Genomic DNA, 18,294 nt, shown 5'->3' on the forward strand with positions numbered 1-18,294 from the left:
CCCTCTCCCTCTCCCTCTCCCCCTCTCCCCCCCTCTCTCTCTCTCTCCCTCTCTCTCTCTCTCCCTCCCTCCCTCTCCCTCCCCCCCTCTCTCTCTCTCTCCCTCCCTCCCTCTCCCCCTCTCTCTCTCTCTCTCTCTCTCCCTCCCTCCCTCTCCTCCTCCCCCCTCTCTCTCTCTCTCTCTCCCTCTCTCTCTCTCTCTCTCCCTCCCTCCCTCTCCCCCTCTCTCTCTCTCTCTCTCTCTCTCTCTCTCTCTCTCCCTCCCTCCCTCTCCCTCCCCCCCACTCTCTCTCTCTCTCTCTCTCTCTCCCTCCTACCTCTCTCTCTCTCAGGAGCCTCACAGCAGGGAAGTCTCTGTACCGGAGACCAATGGTGAGTCACAGCGCAGCCCCCTCCCCCCCCCCCCCCCCCCCCACCCTCCTGTGATGTCATCCACACAGCCTCTTTGCAGGGGACAGAACCCCAGGCCCGGTGGGACGCTATGCTGCTGCCCTAAAAATCTGGGTTAAAGGGCAGAGATGGGCGGAGCCCCCGACCGTGTCGTTCCCCCGGTGTTACTGTTCCGTGTCGAGGCATCTGTCCAGTTCGTCTCAGGAATCTCAGTGAAAACCCCCGGCTCCTTTTGTAGCGGAGTGTTATATTGCTCTGCTCCACAATGCCTCCCCCTTGCCTTGGCTCCATTGAGTCAAAATGGAGTGTGTCGTCATGTTGTTTGTTGTGTGTTTGGTGTGTTCCAGGGGAGGTGATGGACATCCCCAGTCCTAAGGCTGGACACCCCTCTAACCTGTCCTCAGCCCATAGTGACCCTCCTAAGGCAGCCAGGGTGAGTCCCCTCCCTCCATAGCCCCCTCCATCACCATAAGCACTGTTATTGCTCTGGTGTGTAATGTATCTGAATGGGAAGTGTAATGTGTGTGTGTGTGTGTGTGTGTATCTGTTTAGATTAGATTAGATTAGATTCACTTTATTGTCATTACATAGTACAAGACAATGTAACGAAATGATTGTGCGTCTAACCAGAAGTGCAAATGGTAGCGTGATGTGCAATGTCATGCCATGTCATACAATGGTGACTGGAGGATCTGTGTGTGTGTGTGTGTGTGTGCGTGCGTGTGCGTGTAGAAGTTCTGCCTGCCTGTGAGGGAGACGTGCGTGGCGTGTCTGAAGACGGTGTACCCCCTGGAGAGGCTGGTGGCCAACCAGGTCATCTACCACACCACCTGCTTCCGCTGCGTCCACTGCAACACCAAGCTCAGGTCAGTACAGTACAGTAAAACGTCATTTCTACAGCGCCCTTCACAGCACGGACGCACAGGGTGCTTTACATCCCAAATAAGAAAAGTGTCATCAAAACATCAAGGATTTAAAAACAAAAACGGAGGAACACCCCACAAGGGACAACATAAACAGGACATAAACAGGAACAATAAGGTGGCTATAGGTGACTACCGGCCTGCCTAAACAGGTGAGTCTTTAATTGCCGTTTAAAAATGAGTTCCGAGGGAGTTCTGAGTCAGCACACTCAAACCGCCAGAGAAGCCGTGCAAAATTCTGTTGCCGTTTTACTGATTTGACCACCCAAATATTTCATTTATATGTGCTATTTGTGTGCAATGTCAAGTTAATTACTTGGTATGTATTCTGTCTTCATGGCTGCATGTTGTATATCTATCTAAAGTATGTTTTTAAAAAAATATATTATTATGATTTGCTGCCCTCTGCTGTTTAGTCTGGGGAACTACGCCTCGCTGCACGGTAACGTCTACTGCAAGCCCCACTTCAGCCAGTTGTTCAAGTCCAAAGGCAACTACGACGAGGGCTTCGGCCACCGGCCCCACAAGGAGCTGTGGACGGGCCGGGCCGAGGGAGAGGAGGAGGAGGAGGAGGAGGAGGAGGAGATGGAGGAAGATGGCGCAGCAGAGAGACCGAAGAGGCGGGCGGAAACAGCCGCGGTGGCGTCTCGTCCAGCCCAGGCTGCCTCACGCAAGCAGCCCAGCCCCACGGTGGAGCACTCGCCCCCGGCCAAGGTGACGGACCTGACCGCCTCCATGGAGATGCGTGGCCAGACCCACGGCAGCGCCGGCTCTGCAGAGAAACCGGCTGAGACCCGCAGGCTGAGGATCGCCTGGCCCCCTCTCTCTGAGGTTACTGAGGCTGGGGCTGGGCCAGGGGCCGCAGGGCAGGGGGCCAGTCCTGTGGAGGGTGGAGGTGGGGGTGGTGGTGGCGGTGTAGCCCGACCCTGGAGGGCCAAGTGGCCCCCGGAGGGTGAGGCTCTGTCGTCAGCCCAGAGCTCAGACCGGGCGGAGCTGAAGAGCCTGAGGAGGAGCTCCTCCCTGAAGGAGCGCAGCCGGCCCTTCTCGGTGGCGGCCAGCCCCAGTACCCCCGTCGACCCGGCCCCCCGCGACCCCCCCCGCCGGCCCCTCAGGCCCACGCTGGAGAGGAGGGGTTCGCTGGAGGACAGCCGCCCCCCCCCCGCTACAGGAACCCCAGGATCCCCCCCAGCCCCGGAGAGGGCAGGTGGAAGGAGGGAGGAAGGAGGAGGAAAGGGAGGAGAAAAGGGAGGAGAAAAGGGAGGAGAAAAGGGAGGAGAAAAGGGAGGAGAAGAAGTCATCTGTCCGACCTAGCGCTGTGAACGGAGAGACCAGCTCCGAGGAGGAGGAGGTGGAGAGTCTTCCAGAAGAGCGGGAGGAAACGCAGACAGGGGCAGCAGCAGCGGCAGAAGAGGAAGGGGAAGAAGAAAACGAGGCCTCTCCGAAATGCCAAAGTGCGTCCTCCCCAGACATCCCAGCGTCCCCCTCTCCGCCCCCGCAACCCAAACACAACCGCTCCTCACAGGACGTGGGCTTCTGGGAAGGGGAGGAGGAGGCGGGCGAGGGCGGGGAGGGTGGGGACGGTGGGGAGGAGCTGACGGTGGAGGAGATGATCAAGAGGAACCGCTACTACGAGGAAGAGGAGGAGGAGGGGGAGGAAGATGACGTCTGAGCAGAGCCTCCCTCCCTCGTCATGGAACCAGACCGGATCCAGACTGGACTCTCTCTCACCCCAGCAGGGTTCCACAGTAACGCTCGCCCGCGTGCCCAGCACAAACAAAGCCGGCGATTTTTTTTTACTTGCTTCCGGGCAAGCGGGCAAGTGTTACTGTCGAACCCTGCCCCAGGTCCACCCTCCATGGGGGGGCTTTCATTCTGGGACAAAACAATGGGGGGGTGCCTCTTTTTCTTTCTGTTGGGGGGGGGGGGGGTAATCTGTGATCATTGAGAGTTTTAGAGAAAACTCCAAAAAAAAGGTTATTCATAATCAGTCTTAAACTACGTACACACGGTTAAGTTAGTAATTTCAGAGGCGGCTTGATAGAGGGGGGATTGTAGATGTAGACAGATGGAACAAAAGGATTTTGTACTGTGTTTCTTGAAATGTTTGTTTATGCTGGAAGATATTATGTTTCTTTTAAACTGGAATTGAATCCAAAAACATCTCAATTTTTATATGTTATGGGAAATTGTGTGTGGGACTACAGTATGTTATACTCTAAGCTGGAAACTATGCATCTTGTATCTCAGTGTCTTTGGGTACAGACTTTCTGGATTCAAGTTTTTAGTTTTCCCTTGACATGGTGCCTGCTTTAGATTGTATGAAAAAAAACATCATGTTTCGTAATGAATTAAAAAAACTGGATACATGTTTTATTACATGGATACATGAATTATTACATTGACCCTCATATTTTATACTTTACTTTATTGAGGACCAAAAATGTTTCATATCTTGTTGGAATTTTTAAGTCTTGAGATGACCAAAATAATAAAAAAGTATAGTTGAAATTAATAAATGGTCTATCCTTGATACATCTCTGGTCTTGTTTGAATACATGAACCCATTTCCCATGTCCCTGTGACTGACTGCTGAAGCTACTGACTGACACCGGTGTACCTTGTGTTACTGAAATAGGTTTAAAACAAATACCATAAATGCAACTCCAATCCATCTACTAAATCTGTAACTTCTGCACGCCTATAGTAATATAGCAATATCAGATTTTAGACGGCAGAGGACAGCAGAGCAAAGCCTTATGAAATAAACATTTTAGCTGACTAATCAGTCAAGCTCTGTGAGGTCAGGCAGTTGAGGATGTGGTGGTACAGTGTCGTAAAGCTTAAGTGGTGACTAGCAATGTTTGTGACACTTTGTGTCAGTGTCATGAGTCATAATATTATATATTACACTGCTGCCCACACACACCATTCTGAGAAATGGATGACTCTACCTGTGGTTAGAGCTATTATGTTTGTAGTGTGCCCTAAATGTAAGTTTGATTGGATTTAGCCCTAAATGGCATGCTGTGAAACCTCAAACCCATCTCAAAGGTGACAGCTCCCCCTGCTGGCCACCCAGCAGTCGTTCATCCAAGTGTAAATGGAAAAACACAAAGATTGCCATTGTATAGAAATAGATTATCATATTTACTTGGGTATTTAAACATTGCATACAAATGCATAATTCAGAGGTGACGCATACATTCAAATCAATGATACTTATGATTGATTAACCAAAATGGTGTCTAGGACACCAAACAGCATTATGAAAGGTACAGTTGAGTACAGTTGAGTACAGTTATCATAATACAGTATATCTATAAAGTGCTCGTGATAAAAGGATATGGCATCATCATAGTCTTAGAAAATACACAACACAGAATCATAGTTGTTTACAGTCATTTTGATTTTGGCATATACCTGAGTCGCAAGTCTTGGCTACGGGTACACTTTTCAGCATTTCAATTCAAATCCCCCCCCCCCCCAAAAAAAAAAGGTTTAATAAGACTGCCTGATAGCTGCTTAAGACCTTTGATTGGTCCAGCAATCTCCCTTTAAACTGTTTCTAGCATTTCAAAAAAAACATTTTCTTCTATAATGAAGAACCCCCCATGCAGTTTAATCTTTACATAATCAACTTTAAATATCCTCCTTCTTTCTACCGTTCTAGTAGCATGTGCTTCATTCTTACGGTAGGAGGAACCCAGTGCAAACTAAACTCAGTTGTGACTTCCCAGGTAACATGCTGGATCCAAGCAGTGATGATGTGGAGAGGTATACAGTACTAGTGAGGTCTCGACAACACTATCCACCCTACCATACTCCCAACTGTGTTGTGTTGTGTGTGTGTGTGTGTGTGTGTGTGTGCGTGTGCGTGTATACAGCATGTGGGTCATATCCCTTTCTTCCTCACCAGCCCTCACACTGGACGAGAATCAAGTTGCCCCTACCCACTGATCTAAGGTCTTTAGTGTATCCCTCCCCTATGGCTTCAGTTAGGATTGGGGGAGGGCAGCTAGCACCCTAGATCTGTGTCTACTACAGGCGACCTTCACACAGAGTTCCACTCGGTCTCCTCTACCGTTGCCCTCCTCTCTCTACCCCTCTTCTCCTCTCTACCCCTCTACCCCTTTTCTCTCTTCCTCTCTTCCCCCTCCTCTCCTTCCCTCTTCTCCTCTACCTTTCCCCTCCTCCTCCTCCTCCTCTCTCTACCCCTCTTCTCCCCCCATCTCGTCAGTCTCCATCCCTCCGTCTCAGCCGCTGAGGGGGTGCAGGTCCACCCTGACCTTCTCCCCGGTGCTCATCATGCCGATGGTGGGGTAGAACCCCCCCGCCGGCACGGCCACCTCCCTGCGCCCCACCAGCTGCCCGTTCCGCGTGAAGAACACCTGTTCGGACACAAGGGGGCAGCAGTGAGACAAGGTTTTCACACAGACAGACACAGACAGACACAGACAGACTCAGACAGACACACACAGACACAGACACAGACACACAGACAGACACAGACACACACACAGACACAGACACACAGACATACACACACAGACACACACACAGACACAGACACACACAGACACACACAGACACACACAGACACATAGACACAGACAGACACAGACACACAGACAGACACAGACACACACACACATAGACACACACACACACACACACACACACATAGACACAGACAGACACAGACACACAGACAGACACAGACACACACACACATAGACACACAGACAGACACAGACACAGACACACAGACAGACAGACACACACACAGACAGACACACACACACACACACACACACACACACACACACACAGACAGACACACACAGACACAGACACACACACACATAGACACAGACAGACACAGACACACAGACAGACACAGTAGCGTCCGTGTTGGGAGAATGAGATAAAGCCTCTCTCACCATGACCTTCCTCCCTTCCTGCTCCTGTTCCAGCTCCTCTCCGTCCTCCTCCTCCTCCTCGTCTTCATCGTTCATGTACAGCTCGTTCTGAACCTCCGAGTCCCCGTCGTCACTGTCGTCTGAGGGGACGATGCAGACAGACAAGAAGACAGACAGACAAGAAGACAGACAGACAAGAAGACAGACAGACAGACCAGAAGACAGACAGACAAGAAGACAGACAGACAAGAAGACAGACAGACAAGAAGACAGACAAGAAGACAGACAGACAGACCAGAAGACAGACAGACAAGAAGACAGACAGACAAGAAGACAGACAGACAGACAGACAAGAAGACAGACAGACAGACAAGAAGACGGTCACTTCAGTTTCAGGTTTTATTCTGTGTGGCAGGCAGCCCCCCACCCTCTGGAACTCTCTCCCTGCGGCGATCCGCAACATCCCCCGCTGGACGCCTTCAAAACAGCCCTCAAATCCCACCTGTTTGCCAAGGCCTTCGGCCTCTAGTTCTGTTGTTGTTTTTGTTCGCATGTCTGTTTGTCTGACTGTTTTTGTTACTTTCTGTTTCTCTGTAAAGCGAGCTTGGGTCCCCCGAAAGGCGCTATATACATTTAAGTTATTATTATTATTATTATTATGATTATTATTATTCTTACATTGCAGCACAAAGACAACAAGGCAAGATAAGTCAAGATAATAAAAGTGACAATAGTTGTGGGAGACAAATAAGACAGCATACAACATGCGGTATAACAATGGCATTCAAAATAAATCACCACTCGGCATTGGCTGCATTCTTTTCCCGACCAATGACAATGTTCTTGGTGGTTGCATAAGAACTCCCGCTGACAGCCAATCACAAAGCCCCTCACCTCCGCTGTCCGGGACGTAGTCCCGCGGGAACATGATGCCGCAGCCCATGACGTCCCCCTCCAAACAGCGAGGACCGAAGGGGTCTTCCACGCCACTCCCCAGGAACATCTTCCCATCGTCTGAGAGAAAGGGAGAGAGGAGTACAGTCAGTGGTCTCCAGAACCTTAATCCTATAGACAATCTGTGGTGGGAGCTGTTGCCGAGTGACATCATCGAAAACCATAAGGATTTGGAGAGGACATATTCTGTCTCTCACTGTTAAAATAAACCTACCATTAAAATTAGAGACCGTTCATTTCTTTGTCAGTGGGCAAACTTACAAAATCAGCATCAAATCAATCAAATACTGATTTACCCCACTGTATCTATGTTCTCACTCTCTTTTGTATAAAGTGTGTGTACGTGTGGGTGTCTGTGAGAGAGGGATATTCTATGAGTACCAGCGTTGTGTGTGTTTGAGTCTTGAGTGAGAAAGATGATGTTTATGCATACTCATCATATACAGTAGTACAACCCCAATTCCCCCAAAAGTTGGGACCTTGTGTAAAACTTTAATAAAACAGAATGTGATAAGTTGCTAATCCTTTTTTGGACATTTTCAATTGAAAACACTACTACAAGACAATATATTTAATGTTTTACCTTTTAAAAAAAAGAATGTTTATATATATCCTTATTGTGAATGTGATGCCAGCAACACCTTTCAAAAAAGGTGGGACAGAGGCAACAAAATACTGGGAAAGTTGGTTAATTGGATAATTAACATTCCACAGGTTAATTGGAAACAGGTGATTGATTGGGTATAAAAGAAGCATCCCCGAAGGGTTCAGTCGCTCACAAGCCAGGATGGGGGCGAGGTTCACCCCTTTGTCAATAACGCCATCCTCAAATAGTCCAACAGTTTAAGAACAGCATTTCTCAACGTACAATTGCAAGGAATTTAGGGATTTCACCATCTACAGTCCATAACATCATCAAAAGATTCAGAGAATCCGTCGAAATCTCTGCACGTTAAGGGGCAAGGCCGAAAACCAACATAGAATGCCCGTGACCTTCGACCCCTCAGGCGACACTGCATTAAAAACCGACATCATTCTGTAACGGATATTACCACATGGAATCGGGAACACTTCGGAAAACCGTTGTCAGTTAACACAGTTTGTCGCTGCGTCGACAAATGCAAGTTAAGACTCTACCATGCAAAGCGAAAGCCGTATATCAACAACATCCAGAAACACCGCAGGCTTCTCTGGTGCCCGAACTCATCTGAGATGGACTGACGCAAAGTGGAAATGTGTGCTGTGGTCTGTGGTACGCTGCCATCCAGGTGACGTCGTTTTCAGGGACGTCCCTGCTTATTTCAGCGATGCCAAGCCACATTCTGCACATGTTACAACAGTGTGGCTTCGTAGTAAAAGTTGCGGGTACTAGACTGGCCCTGCCTGCAGTCCAGACCTGTCTCCCATTGAAAATGTGTGGCACGTTATGAAGCGCAAAATACGACAACGGAGACCCCGGAATGTTGAGCAACTGAAGTCGTACGTCAAGCAAGAACGGGAAAAGAATTCCGCTTTCAAAACTTCAACAATTAGTGTCCTCTGTTCCCAAATGCTTACTCTACTGTTTCTCCTGAGACCTCTACTACCCCCCTGTACTGTTTCTCCTGAGACATCTACTACCCCCCTGTACTGTTTCTCCTGAGACATCTACTACCCCCCCTGTACTGTTTCTCCTGAGACATCTACTACCCCCCTGTACTGTCCCTCCTGAGACATCTACTACCCCCCTGTACTGTTTCTCCTGAGACATCTACTACCCCCCTGTACTGTTTCTCCTGAGACATCTACTACCCCCCTGTACTGTTTCCCCAGGCCAGTGTGAAAAAAAAGAAAAAGAAAAAATCTAGCACAACTAGACTGCCAATGGCCCCTGGCCTGAGCATAGATTACATTTTCCTGCTATGACTGGTGGATAAATGACTCACTTACTTAGACAAATGTACGTAAGTAAGTAAGTCGCTTTGGCTAAAAGTCAAACATTAAAAAATTTAAAATGTCTGCATACGTATCGTATCTAGTCGTTTAATGTAGCACAGAGTGAGAAGAGACTTCCACAAAAGTGTGTCCTTTGTCCTCATCTAAACCTCGCCCTCTTGTGTTGTTATACCAAACGGGTCACTAATCCCATCGGGGGTCAAAAGGATAGCGTTTGAAAAGGAAGAGCCACTTTCTCATCGTTAGCGGATAGGAAGAGAATAGGGGGGGGGGGGGGGGGGTGTATCCCATGGAAAAGAGATATCGGACCGAATGAAACATGAAGAGAATCACTAGGAGGGGTTTCGCGTAACCAGGATTCCGAGAGATAAGCGATGACTTCACACACGCAGGCTTATCCGAAGAGAAACAGGCTGCCGGTGGGTGTAAGCCGCCGTACGTGTTTGAGTTGGACTTCTCCCACGGCTTTGCTCTATAGGTTAGTCGAGGGCAACCCTCCCTCGTCCATACGTGTTTGAGTTGGACAACTTCTCCGTTTTCCTCTCTCCCTCTCACTCTATAGGGGAAGCCAAGGACAACAACAATCCTTTTCACACAGACAGAGAGAACGATACATTCTGTTCTATACGAACATATCCTCTTTGTGGACTCTGTGGGTCCTAACCCTAACCAAACCTAACCCCAGTCCTAACCAAAACATCCATGCAAAAACATCATTTGGATAAACCACACATGATGTTGATAGATAGAGAGATAGATAGATACTTTATTGGTCCCTGAGGGGGAAGCAAGGCATTACATGTATCTGAAGTAATCAACAATTGATAGATAGATAGATAGATAGATGGATAGATAGATAGATAGATAGATAGATAGATAGATAGATACTTTATTGGTCCCTGAGGGCAGAAAGTAAGGCATTACATGTATCTGAAGTAATCAACAATTGAACCAGCGCCAAACTAAACACATAACTAATGTTTCGGCCAACAGGCTCAGACATATTAGTCAGGCAGACAAGCGTGCCACTCTACTTGCAGACTGGCAGACAGACACAGGACACAGAGGCAGTGACTCAAAGTCTCTGGATGGCTGGAATTAGAGCCGGTGTTATGATGTGTTTTCATTTGTGCACATCCACTTTAAATACTTTGTAGGAAATAACCAATTAAGCTCTGTGTCAATTAAGACTGTCCACTCTCAGTCAATAGGTTTTCCTCTGTTAACTTGTCATTGGAGCTGGACCATGGGCCAGATTTAGACTATGGTCAGTGGGACGTCACATCAGTATACTTAAGACTGGACAGGAACTAAGTATACTGGGTTACTATGTAACTGGGTTACTATGACGACTAGCTACTTAAGGGCATCCATGTCAATGTTGTTTGGATTTGTGATAGACATGTGTCTGCTTGACCATCAACATTCTGTCTATAAAGACACACTGCTTGTGTGTTGTGGGTCGTTCGCTTTCTCTCTGTGAGAAACGTAATAATAATAATAATAATAATAATAACTTTATTTGTATAGCACTTTACATCAAAGTGCTTTACAATAGGTAAGCAGCAGTTTAAAACAATTTAAAACAACTATTTCAATTTTAAAAACACACATAATTACACAGCACAAATACACAGCCTATGACATGTAGACAACAGAAAACAGGTGGGTCTTTAACTTAGTTTTGAACACTTTCACTGATTCTGCCTGTCTGATGTCCAATGGAAGACGGTTCCAGAGTTGGTGCGCGGAAGGAGAACGCACGCTCACCGATTGTCTTTTTTCTGACTCTAGGAACAATGAGCAGGGCAGAGCCTTGTGAGCGCAGAGCCCTTGAGGGCACATATGGGTCGAGAAGGTCCTTTAAATAAGAAGGCGCAGTGCCATTTATAGCTTTATATGTTAGTAGCAGCATCTTGAAGTCCGCTCTAACATGGACAGGGAGCCAATGAAGGGAGGCCAGTACTGGTGAGATATGGTCATATTTCTTTGACCCAGTCAAAATGCGAGCTGCAGCATTTTGGACCATTTGTATACCATGGAAACTCTTTTTTGGCAGTCCCGACAAAAGGACATTACAATAATCTAGTCTGGTTGTCACAAAAGAATGGATCAGAACCTCAACATCTTCAAAAGAAAGGATTGATCTAATCTTGGCAATTCTTCTGAGGTGAAAGAATGCTATTTTTATCACCCCCTTTATGTGAGGGTCAAATGTGAGGCTCTGATCCAGAATGACACCGAGATTTTTAACCTTGTCCCTGCACTGGATGACACAATCATCCAAGGTCAAGACAAGACTATCACTTGGATGATTTAGTCTAGCTGGACCGAATTTTATCATTTCAGTCTTGTCTGAATTTAATAGCAGAAAGTTCGCTGATAACCAGCCCTTCACAGCAGCCAGACAGGTCTTTAACGTAACTAAATCTGAGACATTTCCTGCTGTTATAGGCATATATAGTTATAAATCATCAGCATAACAATGAAAAGCAAGACCAAAAGAATACAAGATCTGACCCAGTGGTGCCAAGTACAGTGAGAACAACAGTGGGCCCAGAACGGACCCCTGTGGGACTCCATACTTGACTGCCCAGGATACAGACAATACATTATTGTGTAGACGTACCCGTCGCTGTTATGGAATAAACCCTTTCTTCAATTGTCTACCTATGAGCAAGAATCTTTTAATTACTTTGATTGACCACCGATATCGGCCACCACCATCAAACACTGATTATCAGCCGGCGTGTAATGATCGCAAGGTCACCAGTTGTGCGGTTCAGAGGCAGAGACAGGGACAGAGACAGAGACAGAGACAGGGACAGAGACAGAGGTAGAGACAGAGACAGAGGCAGAGGTAGAGACAGAGGCAGAGACAGGGACAGAGACAGAGACAGAGGCAGAGGTAGAGACAGAGACAGAAACAGAGACAGAGGCAGAGACAGAGACAGAGACAGAGGCAGAGACAGAGACAGGGACAGAGACAGAGGTAGAGACAGAGACAGAGGCAGAGACAGAGACAGAGGCAGAGGCAGAGACAGGGACAGAGACAGAGGTAGAGACAGAGACAGAGACAGAGGCAGAGACAGAGGCAGAGACAGAGACAGAGGCAGAGACAGAGACAGAGACAGAGACAGAGACAGAGGCAGAGGCAGAGACAGAGACAGAGACAGAGGCAGAGACAGAGACAGAGACAGAGACAGAGGCAGAGACAGAGGCAGAGACAGGGACAGAGACAGGGACAGAGACAGAGGCAGAGACAGGGACAGAGACAGAGACAGAGACAGAGACAGAGACAGAGACAGAGGCAGAGACAGAGACAGAGGCAGAGGCAGAGGCAGAGACAGGGACAGAGACAGAGGTAGAGACAGAGACAGAGACAGAGACAGAGGCAGAGGCAGAGGCAGAGACAGAGGCAGAGACAGAGACAGAGACAGAGGCAGAGACAGAGGCAGAGACAGGGACAGAGACAGGGACAGAGACAGAGGCAGAGACAGGGACAGAGACAGAGGCAGAGGCAGAGACAGGGACAGAGACAGAGGTAGAGACAGAGACAGAGACAGAGACAGAGGCAGAGACAGAGGCAGAGACAGAGACAGAGGCAGAGACAGAGACAGGGACAGAGACAGAGGCAGAGACAGAGGCAGAGACAGGGACAGAGACAGGGACAGAGACAGAGGTAGAGACAGAGACAGAGACAGAGACAGAGGCAGAGACAGAGACAGAGGCAGAGACAGAGGCAGAGACAGAGACAGAGACAGAGGCAGAGACAGAGGCAGAGACAGGGACAGAGACAGGGACAGAGACAGAGACAGAGGTAGAGGTAGAGACAGAAACAGAGACAGAGGCAGAGACAGAGGCAGAGGCAGAGGCAGAGACAGAGACAGAAACAGAGACAGAGGCAGAGACAGAGGCAGAGACAGAGACAGAGACAGAGACAGAGGCAGAGACAGAGGCAGAGGCAGAGGCAGAGACAGGGACAGAGACAGAGGTAGAGACAGAGACAGAGACAGAGACAGAGGCAGAGACAGAGACAGAGGCAGAGACAGAGGCAGAGACAGAGACAGAGACAGAGGCAGAGACAGGGACAGAGACAGGGACAGAGACAGAGGCAGAGACAGGGACAGAGACAGAGGCAGAGACAGAAACAGAGGCAGAGACAGAGACAGAGACAGGGACAGAGACAGGGACAGAGACAGAGGCAGAGACAGAGACAGAGGCAGAGGCAGAGACAGAGACAGAGGCAGAGACAGAGACAGAGGCAGAGACAGAGGCAGAGACAGAGGCAGAGGCAGAGACAGAGGCAGAGACAGAGACAGAGGCAGAGACAGAGACAGAGACAGAGGCAGAGGCAGAGACAGAGACAGAGACAGAGACAGAGACAGAGGCAGAGACAGAGACAGAGACAGAGACAGAGACAGACACAGACAGAGACAGAGGCAGAGACAGAGACAGAGACAGAGGTAGACTCTCACCTGCGTGGTAGGCTATCGAGCCCCTGCTCCAGCCCTGCATCCAGGCCGGATGTCTGTTCTTGGGATAGTCCTGTGAAACGAGGTTAAAACAAGTTAATGAAAACTCCAAAAGGCCAGGGGGGCTCAGTTATACTGTCATAATGGTGTGTGTGTGTGTGTGTGTGTGTGTGTGTGTGTGTGTGTGTGTGTGTGCGTGCGTGCTGCGCGTGCATGTGTGTGTGAATGTGTGTGTGTGTGTGTGCGCGCGTGCGTGCGTACGTGTGTGTGTGTGTGCATGCGTACGCCCCAGGTGGTCTGATTCAACATAAATCCTGTAAGAGGCCCAGTGTTGTTCTGAGTCACACTTAAAAGGCACAGTTCCAGAGGGCAGCCCCCCCCCGTTCACAGTTCCAGAGGGCACCCCCCCCCCCCCCCCCGTTCACAGTTCCAGAGGGCACCCCCCCCGTTCATCAATCTGTGAACTTCCGCACTCAAGATCAAGGTGTCTCTGTGCTGTAAATAGCCCGTCCCGGGCCTACCTGTTGTGGTATTCTTCATCAACATGGCTGTCTGCGCCCATGGAAACCCTCTTTTAATTGAATGCTGTTACCATGCCGTCTTAAAACAGATTAGCCAGCATTTTTGTATTTTCTTTTGTATTCTTTTTATTTTAACCATTTAGCAGACGCTTTTATCCAAAACGACCTACAATTTAGAGATTACAGGGACATTCTCCCCGGAGTATTATATAGGGTTAAGTGCATTACTCAAGGGCACACTAGTGGTGGTGTTCCCAGGTGGGACTCAAACTCATGACCTTCGGATCCCCCAGTCCAACTCACTATCTATAGGGGTAGTGGTGGTCTAGTGGATAGTGAGTTGGACTTGTGATCGGAAGGTTGTGAGTTCAAATCCCGCCTGAAACCACACCACTACTAGTGTGCCCTTGAGTAAGGCACTTAGCCCTCAGTTACTTCAGGGGGAATGTCCCTGTAATTCGTAATTGTAAGTCGCTTTGGATAAAGGCGTCTGCTAAATGGCAAAATTATTATTCAATTATTATCTACTAGGCCGCCACTTCAAAAAAAAAAATAATAATAATAATAATAATAATAAATGAATAAATAAAGTAAATGAATTATGTTTTAATTGAATCTGTTATCCTCCTGTCTTAAAACAGATTAGCTAACATCACACCGTTTAACTGCCATTAAAGTTAATAGGTACCTCAAAACCTATTGCCCTTGTTCAACTGTGTACACATCATATTGATATTCATCTCGTGTATATTCACTTATTATATGAATTGATTTATACTCACTGTAATACCTTGTACTGTAATACAATGCACCATCTACAATATCATGTCTTTTGCACTATCTGGTTAGATGCCAAACTACATTTCTTTGTCTCATGTACTTTGTACTCTGTGCAGTGATAATAAAGTTTTATCTACAAGGAACAGGGAGGTAAGATGGAGTGGCTAGTTGCGGTTTAATGTCCATGTAATTCCCCCCCCCAGACAGACACAATTCCAAGCAATGACAATGTTCTTTGACGACGCTTGTTTGCGTAATAACAGTGTTTCTGTACTGTGTATTAAAGCAAGCTGTCTCAAGCTGTCTCCAGCAGGTATCCTGTTCCTGTTGAATCTAAGTCTTGAATCTTATTTGCGTCATTCCTCCCCAAAGACACAATTCTAAGTAAACATAATTCTGTCTGACTGGTGGAGGAATTACATGGAAATTTGGAAACAGCAACCGTAACAGTAAACAGTAGATTTAGCACACTAAATTTGACTCTCTTGTTCCGATTTACTTTTATACCTTTATAACGGCCTTTCACCGTGTTGTTATTGTGGATTTACTTTAATTGTTATTGTAAAAATTACTGTCTTACTTCATACCGGAATCCGTGCTACCCTCCTTTTCTCGGAAGAGCCCCGGAAGGGCTTAAAAAAAGAAAAGAAAAAGAAAGAGAGAGTCTCAATCTCTCTCTCTCTCACTTCCCCATCTGGTTATACCCTACCTCAGTGGTTTTCAACCCTCTCCTCGGGGACCACCAGCCGTTCCACATATTTGATCTGTTCCACCACCAACACACCTGATTCAACTAATCAAGTACATGGTTTGTACTTGATTAGTTGAATCAGGTGTGCTGGTGGTGGAACAGATCAAATATGTGGAACGGCTGGTGGTCCCCGAGGAGAGGGTTGAAAACCACTGCGGCCTACCTCTATCTCTACAACACAGGTGACATATCAAGTCATTAAAACGATCTGCATTTAAACGATTTAAACGCCTTATTCCACTATGATGTACAGTCCCAATGATGTACATGTGTCTTGTACAGTGTCATAATTATGGGCAGTGAAGCATTTCAATCAAAATGATGATTTAAATCAAACCGTTACTATAGATACGCTGTACATAACACTTTTTTATACATACAGTCCCCCTGTTTTAGAGCACAACAAGTATCGGGACAGATTAAGATACCTCGTTAAGAAAAGCAAGTTTATTTATTACGTTTTATTATTTGGTCGCAAATCCTTCGTATGCAATAACATAGAAGAAGTCTGTGATCCTTTGTTTCCACCAGACACTGGGTGTCTTCTCAGGTGATGCCCTGCCAGGCCCGTACTGCAGCCATCTTCATCTTCATCTTCGTCTTCGGTTGTTGTTTGCTTTCAAATCTTTTCGCCTGAAGTCTCTTCTACAGCAAATGAAATGCATGTTCAATTGGATTTAAATTCAGAGATGATTTGACTTGGCCAGTCGAGGGCCTTTGGCCCTGAAAAACACCCTTGCTGTAGGTGCCGTGGCAGTAGTTGCCGTGGCAGCGGTATGTTTGGGGTCATTGTCTTGCTGTATGACGAAGCACCATCCACTTGAGTTTGGAGGCAATTGCAACAAACACCCTTAACACACGCTGACAATCTACACTTTAACTATTGTTACTTACATTTTACATTTTTGGCATTTAGCAGACGCCTTATTCCAAAGCGACTTACAATCAATACATTTGAATACTAAGCATGTGAATCAGCAGTCCACCATTCGTTGCAGGAAGAGTAATCTAGCTCGGGCCCGGGGCCACTGATAGAAGGAAAAACCTTCTCCCTATTATCGCCTTCTACTAAAACGTTTTTTTTTTTTTTTTTTATATTACTGGAGAAACTGAGAAACAGTACAAGGGGGGCAATAGAAGTTCTAGGGACACAGTAGAGGGGAAAGCGGGTGTCTTTAGGAGACGTAGTGGTGAGGGTCAGAAGATGTCTCAGGAGGAGCAGTTAAGATGTAACCTGAAGAGATGGGTCTTCAGTCTACGACGGAAGATGGGTAGTGACTCTGCCGTTCTGACAGCCGTGGGGAGCTCATTCCACCAGCGGGGAGCCAGTGTTGTGAAGAGACGTGATCTATTACTAGAATTGTTAGATTTCAAATAATTGTTTGATTTCAAATAATTGTTTGATTTCAAATTGAGTACAGAGCCAAAAGAAGAAGAAAAAAAAAATGCTTCACTGTCCCAATATTGAAGCTGGGGACTGGGCGAAATAGTAGATCAGAGCCACAGCAAGAAACCCACTCTCCATTGATGAAACCGCTTTGTCTAAAACACTGTGATGATATTCATCTTAAACACGGTGAGTAACATCACCTGGGCATGGCGTCACCTGGGCGGTACAGCGATAGCCTGTATGCTGGCTATTGTTCACTGTAATGCCCTGCAACAAAGGTGTCTACTGTCAGGCCACCAGGTGATGTTAATGCGCTAATGCTAACTCTCGCAGACAGAGAGATGAGTAGAGAGATGTGCCTTTGTAAGTCCCTATGACACCGCACAGCACTTTACTGGTAGCCTGATGATGCAGAGATAGAGACAGAGAAGAGATGGGAGACAGGACAGTAGATAGAGGGAGAGAGGAGAGAGAGAGAGAGAGAGAGAGAGAGAGAGAGAGAGAGAGAGAGAGAGAGAGAGAGAGAGAGAATGAGAAGGTGATGTAGCCAAGAGGCTAGGAGATCAGAGACAGACAGGTGAGGCAATTGAGGAGGAGGAGGAGGTTAGATAACATTCCAAGGTGGAGAGAAGAGGATGTGAGCAGTTAAGAGGTAGAGTATGATAGAGGGGATGGGGGTGTGGGGTGTGGGGCTTAGAGAGAAAGAGAGTGTCTCAGGAATGCACATCACATAATAACTCCATTATTCAGTAAGAGGAGTCAAAGTTGACATTCATCTGCTTTCACCCCCAACCGGGGATGAAGCGCAGGATGATGCCCTTGTTTTGATTTTTCCGGCGAGAGGTAATGGTTCACGTCAACACGGCGATGAAAGGACGCCTCATTTGGGTCTGGTAGGAGGTGGAAGGGGGGGACCGCTCGGAAACCTCAGGAATGAGAGAGTGATGGATTTACGATGCCCCACACCAGAACCGCAGACTGCTCCAAAAAACAATTCCCGGAAAACAATCAGTGAAATCACAGAGCTCTATTCTCTCCCCCCCCCCCCCCCCCCCCCCCCCTTAAGCCCCAGGGTCCCTGCACACGTAGAGCATGAGGGGTAGAGATAGAGGTGAAGTGTGTGTGTGTGTGGGGGGGGGGTGGCGGTAACTATGGCACATGAAATTAGGGACCCATGCGGGAGATAAACAATTGCTCCGTCACTCCACTTCTCATGGCCGTGAGCCTGAAGTGTGAAGTGAAATGGGAAAAAATCGA

The 18,294-nt window shown here is 47.6% G+C and overlaps 2 protein-coding genes and 1 pseudogene across 4 annotated transcripts in view; 1 reads left to right on the forward strand and 2 right to left on the reverse strand.

Annotated features, from left to right (window-relative positions):
- LOC308173512 (LIM domain and actin-binding protein 1-like) overlaps positions 1-2,981 on the forward strand; it is a 23,389-nt pseudogene extending 20,408 nt beyond the window's left edge. The window contains exons 7-9 of the transcript in view: positions 737-822; positions 1,122-1,255; positions 1,729-2,981. The product of the transcript in view is annotated as an LIM domain and actin-binding protein 1-like (transcript). The remainder of the gene's footprint in view (positions 1-736; positions 823-1,121; positions 1,256-1,728) is intronic.
- cdk4 (cyclin dependent kinase 4) overlaps positions 1-18,294 on the reverse strand; it is a 359,603-nt gene that overhangs the window by 219,495 nt on the left and 121,814 nt on the right. The gene's annotated exons all lie outside the window — the stretch shown is intronic.
- The window catches only part of LOC308173296 (SPRY domain-containing protein 3-like), a gene marked incomplete at both ends in the record, with an annotated part of 38,068 nt that continues 25,339 nt past the window's right edge, over positions 5,566-18,294 (reverse strand). The window contains 4 exons of the mRNA XM_080548301.1: positions 5,566-5,700; positions 6,253-6,371; positions 7,126-7,245; positions 13,599-13,668. Of these exons, the coding sequence (XP_080404427.1) occupies positions 5,566-5,700; positions 6,253-6,371; positions 7,126-7,245; positions 13,599-13,668 (444 nt within the window). The remainder of the gene's footprint in view (positions 5,701-6,252; positions 6,372-7,125; positions 7,246-13,598; positions 13,669-18,294) is intronic.

Source organism: Nansenia antarctica, assembly GCF_963989245.1.
Source record: "Nansenia antarctica genome assembly, chromosome: 18".
Taxonomy (NCBI): Eukaryota; Metazoa; Chordata; class Actinopteri; order Argentiniformes; family Microstomatidae; genus Nansenia; species Nansenia antarctica.